The sequence below is a fragment of the Ranitomeya imitator genome, chromosome 3 (assembly GCF_032444005.1).
Source record: "Ranitomeya imitator isolate aRanImi1 chromosome 3, aRanImi1.pri, whole genome shotgun sequence".
NCBI classification, from domain to species: domain Eukaryota; kingdom Metazoa; phylum Chordata; class Amphibia; order Anura; family Dendrobatidae; genus Ranitomeya; species Ranitomeya imitator.
The window spans coordinates 260,781,860-260,795,626 of record NC_091284.1 but is presented as its reverse complement, the minus strand read 5'-3'; the positions used below and the strand labels follow the sequence as shown (position 1 = coordinate 260,795,626).

At 47.1% G+C, this 13,767-nt stretch overlaps 1 protein-coding gene across 3 annotated transcripts in view; it reads left to right on the top strand.

Moving 5' to 3' along the window:
* Window positions 1-13,767, top strand: part of KDM5B (lysine demethylase 5B) — a 106,043-nt gene that overhangs the window by 14,335 nt on the left and 77,941 nt on the right. For all 3 annotated transcript variants that reach the window (XM_069756406.1, XM_069756407.1, XM_069756404.1), the window contains exon 5: window positions 3,908-3,964. In XM_069756406.1, the coding sequence (XP_069612507.1) occupies window positions 3,908-3,964 (57 nt within the window). The remainder of the gene's footprint in view (window positions 1-3,907; window positions 3,965-13,767) is intronic.

The following is a 13,767-nucleotide window of genomic DNA, read 5'->3' as shown; positions in this document are numbered from 1 at the left end:
CTATACTGCAATTACTAATTAGAGGTATTTGCTAATATTCTTGCACATATCAGGTATTGATAGGTTCTTGGAGACAGGAATACCCTTTTTAAATGTCTTGTGGAGCGTTAACTATGAAGTTTAAAGGGACCCTGTCGCCATGAAAATTCAGGCACCATGTTATAGAGCAGGGGGAGATGAGCAGATTGATATATAGATTTGTGAGAAAAGATTCAGTATAACCCAATTTTTTTTTTTTTTTCTAATTCATTTGCTCTCTCTGGAATTTTCAGTGCAGTAGGCGGTCCTGTTAGTGATTGACAGCTGTCTCTATGTAAGTGTGTATACAAAACTGACTGGCACATCCAGACTAGTGTGAATAGGTGCATACCAGGAGGAACGACTTCCACATACAATATACAAAATAAACGTTGCGCTATATCAGCTAAAGCATATCACTGTGAAATATATGAATAGCAATACGGCTTATGAATATTAGCAAACCTTTTTGAGACGCTTAGCATAAAATTTGACCATAAAATATCTGCCCATCAACCATCATCAAGGTGGTCTCAAAAACTGATGGGACCCTACATGTGTGAACACCTCGCTTAGGCTGATGTCTGAGTTCGTGGGTGAATGTGGACACCACTCTCAGCAATGCCTGCATTTATGGGTAAGTAGGGACTTGCTATAATTAAAATCCCCACTTTTTTGTATATTATACAGAGGTAGCTGTCAGTCACGGATCGGAACGCCCACCGGACTGAAAAATTTCAGAGCAGAGGTTTAAATAAATAAAAACCTCGGGTTATACTGATTTTTTTTTTTTTTTTTTTTTCTCATAAATCTATAAATCAATCTGCTCATTTCCCCATGCTCTGTAATATGGTGCCTGCATTTTCATGTCAAGTTACTCGGTTCCTACTTATCTATAGCATGGTGCCTGCAGATTGGACTACATTTTCATGGTGACAGGTTCTCTTTAAAGGGGAAACTGTCAGAAGAGCAGCATTTTCTTAAAATGTGGCAGTATTTATTGGAAGCGTGTCTGCAGAAGGAAAATGAAATGATAGTCCCCTTTCCTTGTCCCCTGCACTCGCTCTCTTCCTGTCATTGGGGCAGCACCAGGGACTCTGTTAATCACTGTGCCTACTGCTTGTCCTGTCATCCTGCTCCCCAGTATATTACAATGTTCTGTGTAGTGAAGAGTGACTGTCCACAGCCTCAGACGACTGTAAGCAACTGACTACAGGGGGAATATCCTCTTTCTCTCCCTGCAGTCACACTTTCAATTAAACTCCAATATATTTTTAAAACAAAATTTACTTAAAGGGAACTTGTCACCCCCAAAATCGAAGGTGAGCTAAGCCCTACAGGCATCAGGGGCTTATCAACAGCATTCTGTAATGCTGTAGATAAGCCCCCAATGTATCCTAAAAGATGAGAAAAAGAGGTTAGATTATGCTAACCCACGGGCGGTCCCGGTCCGGTCTGATGAGTGTCGCGGTCCTGTCCGGCGCCTCCCATCTTCATCAGATGACGTCCTCAACGCCTCAACAAGGCAAAGTACGCCTGCGCCGGAGCCGCAGCGTGAATACAAGAAGAGGACGTCCTTGTAAGAAGATGGGAGGCCCCGGACCGCGACGCCCATCAGACCAGAACCAGCCCGGGACCGCCCCTGGGTGAGTATAATCTAACCTCTTTTTCTCATCTTTCAAGATACATCGGAGGCTTATCTATGGCATTACAGAATGCTGTAGATAAGCCCCTGATGCCGGTGGGCTTAGCTCACCTTCAATTTTGGGGGTGACAGGTTCCCTTTAACCCCTTTCTGCCAGCTGACAAAATAGTACGTCAGCTGGCATTATCTCCTGCTTTGTGGTGGGCTCCGGCGGTGAGCCCACCTCAAAGCCGCGACATGTCAGCTGTTTTCAACAGCTGACATGTGTCCGCAATGGGCGCGAGCAGAATCGCGATCTGCCTGTGCTCATTAACTAGTTAAATGCCGCTGTCAAACTCTTGACAGCGTCATTTAACATAGCAAATAGATCAATGGCTGCACTCAACTGTACTAAAGCAAGGAAATGTGTGATACATGAAATGTGAATAGCATAATGGCTTGTGAAATCTATGAAAAAACACGAGATGCTTAGCACAAGATTTGGCCAAAAAATGTGAGCCCATCCACCAAACGTCAAGATAATCTCAGATCGGATGGGTACCTGACCTGTCTACCTACTGTGAACACTTACCTCTGGCTAATATCATGTTAAAGCCTGCATTTATAGGAAGGTCGGAACCAACTGTGTTTGGATGTAATTAAAATCACAGCATATGGTTAGGGGGCGGGGTGTTCAAGTCAGAAAAAATAGTACATAGTAAATATAGGTAAACTGACTGAACAGCAATTTAGTCTGAACTGGTGCATAACCAAAAAAGACTTACATGGCAAATAGATCAATGGCTGCACTCAACTGTAGTTGGCGCTCATAGCAAGCCTGTAATTCTGCTGCATAGAGGTGGTCTGTGCATCGCCTCTATGTAGCAGAGGCGATCGAGTTGTGGCAGCTTCTAGCCTCCCATGGAGGCTGTTGAAGCATGCCAAAATAAAAAAAAAAAAAGTGTTTGAAAATATAAAAAAAAAATAAAGTTCAAATCACCCCCTTTTCGCCCCATTCAAAATATAACCATAAAAAAAAAATCAAACCTACACATATTTAGTATTGCAGTGTTCAGAATCGCCCGATCTATCAATAAAAAAAAAATCAACCTGATCACTCAACGGCGCATCAAAAAAAAAAATTAAAACTCCAAAATTCACTTTTTTTGGTCGCCGCGACATTGCATTAAAATGCAATAACGGGCAATCAAAAGAACGTATCTGCACAAATGTGGTATAATTAAAAAGTCAGCTTGGCACACAAAAAAAATAAGCCCTCACCCAACCCCTGATGACGAAAAATGGAGATGCTACTGGTATCGGAAAATTGCGCTTTTTTTTTTTATTATTTTTTTTTTATTTTTAGCAAACTTTGGAATTTTTTTTTTTTTTTTTTTACCACTTGGATAAAAAAGAACCTGGACATGTTTGGTGTCTATGAACTCGTAATGACCTGGAGAATCCTAATGGCAGGTTAGTTTTAGCATTTAGTGAACCTAGCAAAAAAGCCAAGCAAAAAACAAGTGTGGGTTGCACTTTTTTTGCAATTTCATTGCACTTGGAATTTTTTCCCGTTTTCTGTTACACGAAATGGTAAAACCAATGGTATCGTTCCAAAGTACAAATTGTCCCGCAAAAAATAAACGAAAAACAAAAAACAAAAGCTTCTGGGTTAAAGGGTTTATCCTGCATGATACTTTTTCCCATGGGGATAAGAACTGTCAGGCAGTTGAAAACTTGCCTGCTTGTTGTGCCCTGCTCCGGCTCGGTGCAATCACAGACTGCTCCTGCCTGATTCTGATGGTTCACGTCAACAGCGTCTTGCTTTTGTATGCTGCTCTGTGGAAAGGATGTAACTGCTGACATCATGTTGATTGATGGCTGTCTCTGCAGTTATGCAGCAGGGAGTCAGCTGTTGATTGGCATGTCATCAGTAGTCACACCACATCCACACAGTGGACCAGAAGAGAAGCAGTTTCTCTGTCAGCGTGATGTCACCAGGAGCCATACAACCCCTTTAAAGGATTGCAAGGAGGATGATGCTGTTATTTTTGACAGGTTTCCCTTAAAAAAAAATTGTATCTAGTCGTTTCAGTTTTAATATATTTTGTTCCTTTCTAACTTTCTTTCACAATGCTGCCTTTAATATATCATCCATATATATAAATCCATTGCTACTTCTGATCAGTTAGTCTTTTATTGTCCATCTTTAGATTTATTTCCATTTTAAAATGTTGAAATTATTTTCTATTTTTTGCTCTTCAGGCTTCAGAGTCGTGCACCAAACTGCTTGGGTTTAATGACGATATTAATTTCGATAAGGTATGGAATGTGTGGATTTATTTCATGTATTGATTAATCTTAAAGAGAGCTGATGTGTTCTAAAAACTTACAGGGATACGCCAGGGTTATTTAAAACATATCAGCATAAGGCTACATTCACACTAGCAGTATTTGGTCAGTATTTTACATCAGTATTTGTAAGCCAAAATCAGGAGTGGAACAATCAGAGGAAAAGTATAATAGAAACATATGCACCACTTCTGCATTTATCACCCACTCCTTGTTTTGGCTTTCAAATACTGATGTAAAATACTGACCAAATACTGAATGTCTGCACGTGGTCTCACATAGACTATAAAGGCGCATATCCATATTTTTATTTTTAATTACAATTTGATGAGCTATTTAGAAATATTCTGAGGGTCTGCTCAGACAAGCATGTACATTGGATCTGTGCTATGCAATTTTAAATCGGAGAGCACACAGACTGCACCCTGACCCTTAGAAGTCAATGGGGCTGTTAAGATGACTAATTATTCTTTTGGACTCCGTGTCCAAGTGAAAAAAAAAATTGAATCATGCGCTACTTCAATCCGATTAATGGACTGGAATAGAGCATGTAAATGGCTGACAACTACTACATTTGTTTGATATTCGGACAAGAAAACAGCTGCGACTGGCTCATGTTTTCTTATGGCTGTCTGAATCCAGCCTGATGCTGATACTGCTCCTCAGTGCTCCCCCTTCCTTCTCAGTTGCCAAGTCACAGGTCAAGGAGCGTGGCTTCTTTCTGGTTCATTTATGCAAGCCAGGCCTCTTTGATGAAGTCTCCTTTCTGATCTGTGCGTCTTTCTTTGTACTGTCATGGCTAGATCTGATTTCTGATTTGCTATGTTTCATACCCCATTGCAGTAGCTTAGGAATCCATGGTTATGACCACTCATATAGTGACAACTAGATAATGGTTGTAACCATGGATACCTGTGCTGCTGCAATGCCTGCACAAGGAGTACATGACATAGTGAATCAGAAGAACTATACTACATTTCTAATTGGAGGTATTTGCTAATATTATTACATGTACTACATATTGGGATAGAATCTTGGAGATGAGAATACCCCTTTAAGTTACCACCCATCTATAAGTTAATTGTAAGTTATGGTAAGGGGTTAAAAACAATCATTTATATCTATCTCTTCATTGTGGGACACAGGTAACCATGGGTGTATGCTGCTGTCGCTAGGAGACTGACACTAGGCAAAAAAGGAAAATGGCTCCTCCTCAGCAGTATATCCCCACCGACGGGCACAAAGTACTCCAATTTAAGCTTAGTGTCTGTAGGAGGCGCACCTGGATCTGCTACCAGATCCCCATTTTCCTTTTCAGGTTCCCTGTGTGTTTATTAACCTTTCCCTTTGTCTTTCACGTTCCTTTTTTCTTAGGGTAATGGGGTGTAATTGCTCACCCCGTTTTCCCGTACCTATGCGACCGAGAGAGCAGTGCGATGTCTTCCACATCGCCCACTCTCGGGCCCGCAAGGCAGGACCTAATCCCCTGTCACCTTTACGGGTGCTGCAGGGTGATTCCATGTGGCCGGTCCTATGCGTTTTTCCCACCCCACACCTCTCCTCTGAGAGGGCTGGGAGGAAGACCGTGGTCACCAGTGGTGGCCTCCATCCCCTTTCTTGTAAGGGGTTGACTCCGTCTTGTGCAGCATCTGGAGACAGTGCGGGAAGTAGGATTCCTGATTCCAGCGACCCTCTCCCACCTGAGGGCTACTGATGTGATCCTCATCGCTGCAGAGGGACTGGGACTCACCGCAGGCATCATCCCGGGGTACACTGTCCCTTCATCGTAAGGGGACAGGGTAGCGTTAGTGGTAGGGATCACCTGGCAGCCGAGGTCATTGTTTTCTATGGCTGGGCTCAGCACTTGCGAACAATCCCCCTTCCTTTGCTGGCCACACCCCTTCCCTATCTTCCTTTAGCCAGTCAATGTAGTGCATTTAAAACGTGCGCTCCTTTTGTCAAATAGGAGGCATCTTGCTCCTCTTCTTTCAAGTCGACAACCCCCCCCCCCCGCAGCCCGCGCTTTTTCGGCGCGCTGTTTCCGCTCCTACCACGGAGCTCTTCCTTCCTGGCTGTTCACGTCCCCTATGTGTCAGGCAATCTGAGGGGGACCTGCTTTTGTCGGCTGGCAGATTGTTCTGGCTAGTCACACCCTGGCTTGTCATCCAGTAGGATGCTTGCTTCCTCTTTTGCCGGCTGGCAGATTGCAGCGGTGCATGGACAGGCGAGGCTACATCACCCTCTTCATACCGCATATCCTGCACACTCTGCAGACCTGCTGGCGTCCTGCACACGGGGGACACTGCCATATCCTGCATGCCCTGCAGACGCTCTGCAGAAAGGGGGACACAGCTTCAACCGTTCTTTCTCTGATCGCCCATGACGGCACCACGGAGAGAGGGGATCCGCCCACCAAGGACAGGAAACCTACGGATAAAAAGGCGGTACCACTCTCCTGCATCAGTTGGTTTCCTGTCCTTGATGGGAGACCTACGGACTTACCAGTTCGACGTTGGAATTCCGGGGCCAACCAGTCCGACTCAGGCAGCTGGGGTCCCTCTGCCTCGGCTAGGGTGGTGACCCGAAGCGCCACCGCTGGGAGCCAGTGGGCCAACAGGGTGTGCGGGGGAGGTGACAAGGAGTTCGCGGTCACCTCCCCAGGTAAGATGCAGCAGCGGCAACATCCAGGGGGGTCCCTCTGTGGTTGCGGGAGGTGCGGCGTGGCCCTCCCCTAGCACGCGTCAGCCTGCACACTGCACGCCATCGGGTATGCAGAGCCACGCAGTAGGGTCTGCATAGGACCGGGGGTGCCGGTCAGCAGCGCCATATCTGCACTCCGGGCGGCCATCCTGTGGGTACGGCGCATGCCAGGAGTTGCGCTGGTCTCGCGAGACGCTGGGCTGGATCTGCGCAGGCGTCGGCGTTCGGCGCTCCTCGCCGTCGGCTGAGCGCTACTGCGCAGGCGTCGCCAAAAGATAGGTCGCTTGGGCGTTCCAGAGGCGCCGCAGAAGCGTCTGCGCAGGCGTCGCCAAAGAATAGGTCGCTTGGGCGTTCCAAAGGCGCCGCAGAAGCGTCTGCGCAGGCGCTCCTCGCCGTCGGTTAAGCGCTACTGCGCAGGCGCCGGGGAAAGCGGCGGGAGCTTTAAAAATGGGGGATTTACTTCCTCTCAGCGGCTCTGCAGTTTATCAGCAAGAGCCTTAGGAGCTACTAAGCGTCGCAGCATCAGGCGCAGCCAGCGTTATTAGCAGCAGACCAGCAGCAGTATGAGCGACCCGGCGTCTCCCCTGCCTGGATCACCTCCACCTACAGCATCGCCTCAGCAGCAGCAAAAAAGGCGACAGCAGAAAAGTTACCAGGACACCGGCAAAGAACGCCAAAGGTCTCAACACAGCAAGGAGTCCAGCACGGCGTCGGGGAAAAAGCCAGAGGCTGAGAATCCCCAACCGGTATTTATGGGTCCGGGAGGTGGTAAGTTGATCTTCGTGAAAGTTAGAGACAGTAAGATTATTATTTGTCTCTTTTAGGGGAGGAAAAGCGTAGGTAATACAAAGCACAAAGCCTGTGCCATCTGTAAAGAGGATCTTCCACCCGCATGGGAAAAGCAGCTATGCAATTCCTGCATACAGCAAACAGTATCTGAAAGCCTGCCTGGGTTTGCAACAGATCTTAAAAACCTGATTAAAGAACAGGTGGAAGACACCTTTAGATCCCTTAAAAGGGGAAAAAAACGGAGAAGGACCAGACTCAGGTCCCCGTCCCCAGTCTCTAAATCTGACAGCGATAGTGCGAGTTCAGCATCCTCCGACTCCTCCTCCTTATCCTCATCATCCACTTCTTCCTCAGGAGGTCACAATTGTTTCCCGCTAGAGGACACTGATGGCCTCATAAAGGCAGTGAGGAGTACTATGGGAATAGTAGACTCCCACCCCAAAAAGTCAGCACAAGACATCATGTTTGGGGGATTAGAACAAAAAAAGAGGAGAGCTTTTCCGCTTAACGAAGCAATTGCAGCGTTAATTAAAAAGGAATGGAAAAAACCCATGAAAAAGACTCTCCTAACCCCGAAAAGGAAATACCCCTTCGAGGATGAATCCTGTTCCTTCTGGGAAAAAGCCCCCAAATTAGATGTAGCAATAGCCAAAGCATCAAAGAAATTCGCTCTCCCGTTTGAGGACATGGGGGTCCTAAAAGACCCTATGGACAAGAAGGCGGACGCCTTCCTCAAGGGCTCTTGGGAGTCAGCGGGAGGAGGCCTGAAACCAGCAGTGGCAGCAGCTTGCACATCCCGCTCCCTAATGATCTGGTTAAATCAACTAGAGGGTCAATTAAAAGGGAAAACCTCCCGAGACTCGATGCTGAAAACATTACCTGTAATAAGGGGAGCGGCGGCTTTTCTGGCTGACGCCTCAGCAGACTCTATCAGGTTAGCCGCCAGGTCAGCAGTGTTCGCCAATGCGGCCAGGCGTGCCCTCTGGCTTAAAAATTGGCCTGGCGATCTGCAAACAAAAACAAAACTATGTACTATCCCCTGCGAAGGGGAGTTTTTGTTCGGTTCCACATTAGATGACATCCTGGAAAAAGCCGGGGACAAGAAAAAGTCTTTTCCCTCCCTTGGTCTCCCCTCTTACCGGAAGCCCTTTCGGAACAAGAGGTTTTTCCGCAAGAACCCTGGGAGAGGCCAGGGAAAGTGGGAGGATAAGAGGAACAAAAACAAGGGGTTCATCTTTAACAAAAACCCCACTGATAACAAGAAACCTTCTCAATGAAGGTTCGCCCCAGGTGGGAGGGAGGTTATCTCTCTTTCTTCCAGCCTGGAAAAAGATTACCTCCAGTCAATGGATTCTGAACATTATAGAATCAGGCCTGAGGCTGACATTCAAAAGATGCCCCCGTCCCTCTTTTATGATGACATCCATAAGATCTTCGGCAGAAGAACAGCTGGCTCTGGAAAACGAGGTCATCGAGTTAGTAAAAAAGGGTGTACTCCTGGAGGTTCCCCCACAAGAAAGAGGGCAAGGGTACTATTCCCCTCTATTCCTGAGGAAGAAACCAGACGGTTCCTTCAGGACTATTATAAATCTAAAGAAACTAAACGATTACCTGGAGATTCAAGCATTCAAGATGGAAACGATAAAGTCATCTATCAAGATGTTGTTTCCCCAATGCTTCATGGTGGTCCTGGACTTAAAGGACGCATATTATCACGTCCCAATACACAAAGATCACCAGAGATTCCTCAGGATGGCAGTTCACATCAGGGGAGTCCTAAAACACTTCCAGTTTTCAGCTCTACCATTTGGTCTTGCCATAGCTCCGAGGATTTTCACAAAGCTGATAGCGGAGGTAATGGCTCACCTCAGAGAAGAAAATACCCTAATCGTTCCATATCTGGACGATTTCTTGGTGATAGGCTCCTCCCCGCAACATTGCGAGGATCAACTGGCAATAGTGATGCATTCTTTGAAGGAATTGGGCTGGCTAATAAACATGGGAAAGTCCAGACTAATGCCTTCTCAGGTCCAGGAGTACCTGGGTCTCACTCTAGACTCCAAAAAGATGGAATGTCGTCTCCCGGAGTACAAGATACAAAAACTAAAAAGTTTAGTATCGAGAACCCAATCTCTCCCCTCCATAACACTCCGTCAGGCCATGTCCCTCTTAGGCTCTATGACCTCTTGCATCCCTGCAGTCCAGTGGGCCCAATTACATTCAAGAGAACTTCAATGGCAGATATTATCGGAGCAAATCCATCTAGGAGGGCATTTAGACAGGCAGTTGACTTTATCTCCTCGCACCAATCACTCTCTAACATGGTGGAAATCGCAGGAAAATCTTTCCCAGGGAGTCCCGTGGGTAATTCAGATCTCGAAAGTCCTGACTACGGATGCAAGCCCTTCAGGGTGGGGGGCTCATCTGGGCGACCTAGTAACCCAGGGCACTTGGTCTCCATCCACAGTCAACAAATCCTCCAACATGAAGGAGCTCCTTGCAGTAAAATTTGCCCTTCAGGAATTCTTGGGGGTCCTTCACTCTCACCATGTAAGAGTAATGTCGGACAATCGGGTGGTAGTATCTTACCTAAATCACCAGGGGGGCACCCGTTCCAAAAATCTAATGGAGGTGACCAATTCAATCCTGCAAATAGCCGAGAGCAACCTCTTATCCCTAACAAGCTTACACATAAGGGGAGTGGACAACTACAAAGCAGACTTCCTCAGCCGGTCCAGTCTAAAACAGGGGGAATGGGAACTAAATCAGGCGATATTCACCCAGATCACAGAAAGATGGGGCGTTCCCAAAATAGATCTCTTTGCGAGTCATCTAAACAAAAAAGTAACCTCCTTTTGCTCCCTATCTCCCCTGGGGAACCCAGTAGCTGTGGACGCCTTCCTGATATCTTGGGGTCACCATCTGGTATATGCCTTCCCTCCTCTTATTCTGATTCCAGCAGTGCTGAGGAAGATTCGGGAGGACGGGGCGCTGGTCATCTTAATTGCCCCGTTCTGGCCGAAGAGGCCTTGGTTCTCATGGATGAGGAAGTTATCAATATCAGACCCTTGGGTATTACCAGACCTCCAAGATCTGTTGTCACAGGGCCCAGTCTGTCATCCGCAGGTCAAGAACTTGCACTTGACAGCTTGGCTCTTGAAAGGAAATTACTAGGAAGCAGGGGGTTCTCTCCGGGCTTGATCTCAACTCTGTTACAAAGTAGGAAGCCTGTTACAACAAGACAGTATGGCAAGATATGGAAAAAGTTTCTGTCATCATCAGGTGAAAAAATAGGGAAAGAAATTCCCCTTAATTCCATATTAGAGTTCCTACAAAACGGGTTGGAGATGGGTTTAGCCACTAACACCCTAAAAGTTCACGTGGCAGCTTTGGGAGCCCTATTCAATTTTGATTTAGCCTCAAATAGGTGGGTCGCTAGATTCATCAGGGCGGCAGGAAGATCAAGGCCTCTTCCAGTAAAAGTTGTTCCTCAATGGGACTTAAACTTGGTCCTTAAAGCCCTGACTAATTCTCCATTTGAGCCATTACACGAATCTACAATAAAAAATCTATCCCTCAAAACAGCTCTATTAGTCGCCCTCACTTCGGCCCGCAGGGTTAGCGATTTACAGGCTCTCTCAGCTAACCCTCCCTACACACAATTCCTAGAGGATAGGGTCATTTTAAAAACAGACCCAGCATATCTCCCAAAAGTGGCTTCAAAATTTCACAGGTCTCAAGAGATATCTCTCCCCTCCTTCTGTCCCAATCCTAAAAATAAGGAGGAACAAACATTACATACACTAGATGTAAGAAGATGTCTCTTACACTACCTAGAAGTCACTAGAGAGAGTAGGGAGGATTCCTCTCTGTTTGTGTGTTTCCAGGGTCCCCGGAAGGGGAAAAAAGCATCTAAAGCCACCATAGCAAGATGGATCACGGACGCCATCAGTCTATCATACTCAGCAAGTGGGATGTCTGTTCCCGGGGAGATTAAGGCTCACTCAACAAGAGCAGTAGCGACTTCCTGGGCGGAGAAGGCCGGAGCTTCCATAGACCAGATATGTAGAGCTGCTACCTGGTCCTCACCATCCACATTCTATAGGCACTATAGATTGGACCTAATCTCCTCTTCAGACCTTACTTTTGGTAAAAGGGTTCTGGAGGCGGTTGTCCCTCCCTGAATGTACTATCTATGCAATTCTCTCCGTGGTGCCGTCATGGGCGATCAGAGAAAAATATAGTTCTTACCGATAACGGTATTTCTCTGAGCCCATGACGGCACCCGTACATTCCCTCCCTTCACTTATGGGTGCACACATCAAATTAGTGCCATAGTCTATTTATAGTCTTTAAACACGCGGTATCTCGTTATGATAAACAGTTAAAATTTAACAAATGTTTAGTAGTCTCCCATCGTTCTCTATGTAAAACAACTGATGCAGGAGAGTGGTACCGCCTTTTTATCCGTAGGTTTCCTGTCCTTGGTGGGCGGATCCCCTCTCTCCGTGGTGCCGTCATGGGCTCAGAGAAATACCGTTATCGGTAAGAACTATATTTTTCTGCTGGTCTTCGCTGGCATCGAGTAGGCTCTATTCCCTTTTTGTCTTGGCTCCTCCACAGCAGTATCTCCAAGCCTCAACTTATGCCCAACCCTAGAGGCTTTTTCTTGCCCCTCCTAAGCCCACTGTGATTCACTACGTCTGTGCCCTTTGCAAAAGAAAGTGGTCTTCACGCCAGTCCTCCCCTTTCTGTCTGTCCTGCAGCCCCTCCACCATGTGTGCCCCACAGGAGCCCTCTAAGTCCTGGGGTGAGAGCACTGTTGCCATGTCAGTCGGTCTCTGACCTGACAAAAGTTCACAGGTCCTGGAACGACTTTAGCATTTGTCTTCCGCCACCAGTGCTCCGAACGCTTCTCATGGTGATTCGCACACACTTGACTGTGACCTTCACAGGGACAAATCGGGCACAAGGCAAAGGAAGCAAGCTCTTTCCGGTTCTTCCTCCAGTTCTCCGGGTCCCTCTGCATCCTCCTGGATACATTCCTCGGAGGTGGCTTTTGGGTCGGAGATGGATTCCCAGTCTGAGTCTGATACGGACCAGACCTGAAAGATGCAGGATATGGTCAATAGCCTTATCCTGGCAATTACCTAAACTCTGAACCTAAAGGAAGATGAGGCACCTGCTCAGGAGCATTCAGTCTCCTTCAAACGGGTAAAACGTCCCTCCTGGCAATTCCTTAATCACATGAAATTTTAAACAATTATGTCCAAACACTGGGAACACCCTGAGAAGCGCTTCCCGGGAAGGAAGCAGCTCGATATTCTTTAGCCCAGACCTCGTTGATAGATGGGCAGAGTTCCCTAATGTGGATCTGCTGGTTTCTTGCCTGTCTTCCAACACAGTCTTTTCCCTACCGGGTGGTGCATCTCTTAAGAATTCTACTGATAGACAGATTGAATCCTTGGCTAAGTCGGCCTTTGAAGCAGCTGGCGCCTCCTTCTGCTCCATTTTTGCCTCCACTTTGGTGGCAGTATCCATGTCCGCCTGGGCAATAATGCTCAGGGTATTCTAGCGGCAGCTCCTACGGATGAAATGGCAGATTTGGCAGACCAGATTGCCCATGCTGGCCAATATCTTTGGACCGCTTCATTGGATGCGGCCGGTTGTTGTGCCAGGGCTACCAGCAACATCGTTGCTATACGCCTCATTCTCTGGGAGAAAGTGTGGAATGGAGAACCACTGCCAAAGACGTCCCCTCACTAGCGTTGCCTTCCAAGGCTCTAGGTTTTTTTGTTCCAATCTGGATCAAATTATTTCCGATGCTACCAGCAGGAAAAGCACCTCACTTCCCCAGTCCCAGCCTAAACGTCTTTTTAATAAGAGAAGGTCTCTTCAATTTTGCTCCTTTCGTCCCTTTTCTGCCTCAGGGACTTCCTCTCAGCAGGACCGCTCTTCTACCCGAGGCGGAAAGGAAGAAGCTACCTTTCAAACCAGCCCCTCACTGGCGACCAAAGGGTCGCTCTTCCAAGTCTTCAGGGTCCTGCGCCAACAGGTTCTCCTCGGCGTGACGGGTCACCCCCACCCGGGAATCTCTCCAGGGTGGGAGGCCGGCTCCTTCTCTTCCCGGAACTATGGTTGTCGGTGGTCGACGATGCCTGGGTCAGAGAGAGCGTTACAAAATCGACTCTCTCCCCCTCGTCATGGCAGAGATCATGGCCATCCTTCGTTCCAAGGGGATTCTCATAATCCCTTACTTGGACGATCTTCTGATCAAGGGGCCG